At 33.4% G+C, this 5,174-nt stretch overlaps 1 protein-coding gene across 2 annotated transcripts in view; it reads left to right on the forward strand.

Annotated features, from left to right (window-relative positions):
- Nucleotides 1-2,426, forward strand: part of LOC135210149 (uncharacterized) — a 127,211-nt gene extending 124,785 nt beyond the window's left edge. For both annotated transcript variants that reach the window (XM_064242973.1, XM_064242974.1), the window contains one exon: nt 2,226-2,426. In XM_064242973.1, coding sequence (XP_064099043.1) covers nt 2,226-2,270 — 45 coding nt within the window. In that variant the 3' untranslated portion in view covers nt 2,271-2,426. The remainder of the gene's footprint in view (nt 1-2,225) is intronic.
- The last annotated feature ends 2,748 nt before the right edge of the window (nt 2,427-5,174 follow it).

The raw sequence follows: 5,174 nt of genomic DNA on the forward strand, positions 1-5,174 counted from the left end.
TCCATGCTCCTTTTGAGATGTTCATTACCTGCCTCTCTTTTATTAAGGCCGATTCCATCATTTGACTCTTGTACCAGCAGTTGCTGCTATAAATTACACGTGACAAATTCCAGTTTATTCTATGGTTATGTTCATTTATATGGTTGAAAATAGCTGAGTTCTGTTGTCCATACCTAACTGACCGTTTGTGTTTTATTAATCTCTGGGGAAGTGATTTACCTGTAAATCCGATGTAAGATTGGTCACACTCCCTGGCATGGGATTTGGTAAACCCCTTAAAAACTGAAGAACGTCCTGTACTGGTACAAATTCAGAGGAGCTCATATACCACTTCACAACATAAAACTTTTAAGCCTTGACGTAGACTCCCTATTCACAAAAGTACCAGTACAGGACGTTCTCCAGTTTTTAAGGGAAAAATTATCCCCCTATTCAGATCATTTCCCATTGGAGCTTGACAAAATAATAAAGTTAGTTGAATTATGTGCATCTAATAACGTATTTTCATTCGGGAATCATTCTACAAGCAAAAATTCGGGTGTAGTATGGGTAGACCTTTAAGTCCTGTTTTAGCCAATCTGTACATGGAATACTTTGAAACTACAGTAATAAATGCAATAAAATCCAAAAACATGCTGTGGATGAGATATGTGGATGATATTCTAACATTTTGGGATAATAAGTGGGGCAGTTTTAATGAATTCCTCTCAAAATTAAATGCATAAGTGCCCAGCATCAAATTTAAAGTTGAATGGGAAACAGACAACAAAATTCCTTTTCTTGATGTTTTAATAATCAGACACAACAGAATACAAATTTACCATATACAGAAAACCAACGTTCTCACTTTCATACATTCACTACTTTAGCTATCACGACATTGCTATCAAGATAGGTGTAGCCAGCAACCTGTTCTTAAGAGCCTTACGAATTTGTTCCCCAGATTTCCTGGAAAAAGAATTTGAACTAATTCGCAAGCAACTTTCGTCTTTAAAGTATCCTGACCATATAATTGAGAAAGCAATTTGCAAAGCAAACGAATTTTCTACCGACACCCTAAAGACAAGACCAGAGATACACCCAACAATAAAATCAAAAATTCCACACCTGGACACGATTAAGAAGGCGACTCAGACCCTTGGAAAATCTAACCCTTTTGCATTTACTTACCCAAACACCTTAGCCAAATCCCTGATTAACGTCCAACAAAATACATCTCCCAAGGACACTGGGGTTTACCAAATCCCATGCTAGGACTGTGACCAATCTTACATCGGATTTACAGGTAAATCACTTCCCCAGAGATTAATACAACACAAATGGTCAGTTAGGTATGGACAACAGAACTCAGCTATTTTCAACAATATAAATGAACATAACCATAGAATAAACTGGAATTTGTCACGTGTAATTTATAGCAGCAATTGCCGGTACAAAAGTCAAATGATGGAATCGGCCTTAATAAAAGAGAGGCAGGTAATGAATATCTCAAAAGGAGCATGGATTTCAGATACAATCGACAAGGTTTTCATTCAACCAACGCTTAAGAAGATTAAAGGAAGATTATCAGCGGGGGTGACCTAAATTGGCTTGCCTGTGGATGGATCTCTTGGTATAAATACCACCTTTTCTGTAAACTTTTCTCATTCATCTACCTGAAGAGGGAGACAGCAGTCTCTGAAATATAGTACTTTTCTCTCTATATTTTGGTGTTTTTATGGGCTCCTTTTATTATATGTATATATATATATATATATATATATATATATATATATATATATATATATATATATATATATATATATATATATATATATATATATATGAGGATTTAGTCTTACAGTCCACAAGGAAAAGGAAAAGCTGAAATTCCTTTTACCTAAACGGCTTCGGCCTCCCCAATGGCTCTTATCGAGAGCTGTTTATTATTAACAGCTCTCGATAAGGGTCATATATATAAGGGCCATAGAAGTATATATTCCTTGCAAAAATATTTATAATACCAAAGTCTAAAGTTTCCTACACTACCAACATAAATATATCATATATATTACTGATTTTTCTTAAGTAAATCTCATCAAAGTAAATTTATTCCTTGCAAACGTATATTTACAATCCCAAAATCTAAAGTAGCCTATATTGTCCATATAAATATTGTGTATATTACTAAAATTTCTTTTAAATAAACTTGAACAAACTCTCTTTCACTTTGTATCTCCTTTCAGACTTTAAGCGGACGGTGGTGGACGTCAGCGGGAACTACCTCTTGACTAAGCCCGATCAGACCTGTTAGGTCTTAATAAGCAGCATTTATATTAAATATAACTTTTCACTACTTTTGACATGAAGATATTGTTATATACATATTTTAGAATTAGATTGGTATGACCGGTAGGAATTGTAAATACAAGCAATAAAATGTAAGCACTAAGGTTGTATTCCTCTATTTATCGTGGGTATCAAAGTAATTCCCCAATATATCTGCATATATATATATATATATATATATATATATATATATATATATATATATATATATATATATATATATATATATATATATATACTTTTAGGGCATAGTTTTTCTCTAATACAATTTTCGTTAAAAGCAATTGCTTTAGTGGCATCAATAAGTTTCTTGCAGGTATCTTCATACCGACGAAGTTTTTTTCCGATTCTCGTTCGTCAATTTCTGGTGAAAAATACGCAGACTTCCTTCTTCCATTTATTTAATTTTGTCACGACAGCTGTTTTCGCCTTGTGTCATTATCAAGCGACTACTGTCTTACAATATGACCTTTCGGCCTATTTATTTCATCGTGTGGGAGGTATGACCTTGAGGTACATATGTCCTTATGTTCTTTGTATCTAAAACAACGCCCTTAAGCTGTTAATCCCTAGACTAACCAGTACCCATACCTCAAGGTCATACCTCCCACACGATGAAATAAATAGGCCGAAAGGTCATATTGTAAGTCAGTAGTCGCTTGATAATGCCATAAGGCGAAACAGCTGTCGTGACAAAATTCAATAAATGGAAGAAGGAAGTCTGCGTATTTTTCACCAGAAATTGACGAACGAGAATCGGAAAAAAACTTCGTCGGTATGAAGATACCTGCAAGAAACTTATTGATGCCACTAAAGCAATTGCTTTTAACGAATATATATATATATATATATATATATATAATATATATATATATATATATATATATAGATATATATATATACATATATATATATATATATATATATATATATATATATATATATATATATATATATATATATATATATATATATATATATATATATATATATATATATATATATATATATATAGTGTTTCGAAATTAGAACGCCCCTCTACACCATAAACTAAAATTGATATGGACAAAAAGAAAAGTCATTCAGAACAGGTATTTATTTAAGTTTCTCTCTGAGTATTTAATATTTTGTGTGGCCTCCATCTGCCTGTACCACAGCCTGCATTCTTCAGGGGTATGATTTCAGCAAATTGCAAAAAAGCTGAGACTCAAACTCCATTTCCCTGAGCACTTCAGTCACCTCTCTTCACAGGTCGTCGAGGCTTGGTATACCATCATAGTTCACTGTGCGCGCTTCAACACGATCCTTTAAGATACTACCAATGCTTTCACACACATTAAGGTCAGGGGAGCTACCTGGAAATTCACTTGACGAGAAGAAATCGATACCACTGTTTCGAAATAGCTCCTGTGCCTGAAGAGCCTTGAAACATTGTGCCTTATCATGCAAAAATGTGACTTCTTCAACAGATAACACATTTTCAGGATCTTTGAGGATACTCCACCAGTAAGCACAGTTTCTCTGAAGTATTCGCCATTCCATGATTGTCCTTTTTCTTTGATGATCCACATTAACTGTTTGGCTGTGAAACAGAGAAAAATTCCAAGCATTCAGGAAATTTCACAAATTAGCAATAGCGCACGTCATCACTGATCCGAGTTTGCAGCCCAAATGATGTCATTTTTATGATTTGGGTTCTTGACTGTGTAAATGAAGAATTCCTCTGATGCAACAACATGGAGAAAGTCAGCTTCATCCCAATCTTTAAGAAATGAACCACGAAACCATGCACGGTCTTCTCTCTGTTACTGAGTGATGTTGGACTTGCTGATAACATGAAATGGCCTGATACCAGATTTTTTCAACTCACGATATACAGCACTATAACTTCTCTTCTTTCCCCTTTTTGTTTCTAGTTCAAGCGCCAATTTACATAAAGACTTTCTTGGTCTACCCACTGCCTCAGCTATGATGTCTTTTGACTCCTGAGAAAGGACTTAAGGTCTTCAAAGATTCTCACTCTTTTTGCGATGACAGTCATATGGATTTTTGTTCCAGTTTCTTTTAATGTATTTAGATATCCAGGAACGTGAAATGAAGGATACGCCAGCATCCCTGGCCTCTCTGAAGGGTTTAGCCCGGATTCGGTCAATCCATCTGATTTCCTCCGAGTTGTTAGCCATGGCTGCATCTAATTCCGTCACTCAGTCTGAAAATACAAGAAATATAAAATGAAAAATAGCTTAATAGAAACTTGGAGATAGACTATAGCAGAAAACTTCATAACTTTCCATTTGTTCTCTATGGAAGGGGGTTTCTAATTTCAAAACACCCGGTGTGTATGTATATATATATATATTATATATATATATATATATATATATATATATATATATATATAAGTATATATGGATATATATACCATGGATATATATATATATATATATATATATATATATATATATATATATATATATATATAAGCGAATACCACTGGAAAAATAATTGGCGGAAATTCTAACCGAGCGCTTTCATCCTTTAATGATACAAACAAAATCAATAACCCTATCAAACCAATCATTAGTTAATTAGGCTCTGTTACGTATAATTTTTCTAAATTCTTACACCTTTGGTAGAAAACATTTCTGACACGAATGTAAAAAAAAAACCGTTGACTTTATAAACAAATTGAACAGTTTAAATTTGAATTTTGATTTTGGTATGGTTAGTTTTGATGTTTATAAAGGTACCTGTTGATAATTCACTTGAATTTTTTGAAGAAGAATTAGAAAGTTTAATATCCCTTTAACTGAGGAAAACCTTATTAGTCTTTACGGTTATGTATC

The sequence above is a fragment of the Macrobrachium nipponense genome, chromosome 39 (genome assembly GCF_015104395.2).
Source record: "Macrobrachium nipponense isolate FS-2020 chromosome 39, ASM1510439v2, whole genome shotgun sequence".
NCBI lineage: Eukaryota > Metazoa > Arthropoda > Malacostraca > Decapoda > Palaemonidae > Macrobrachium > Macrobrachium nipponense.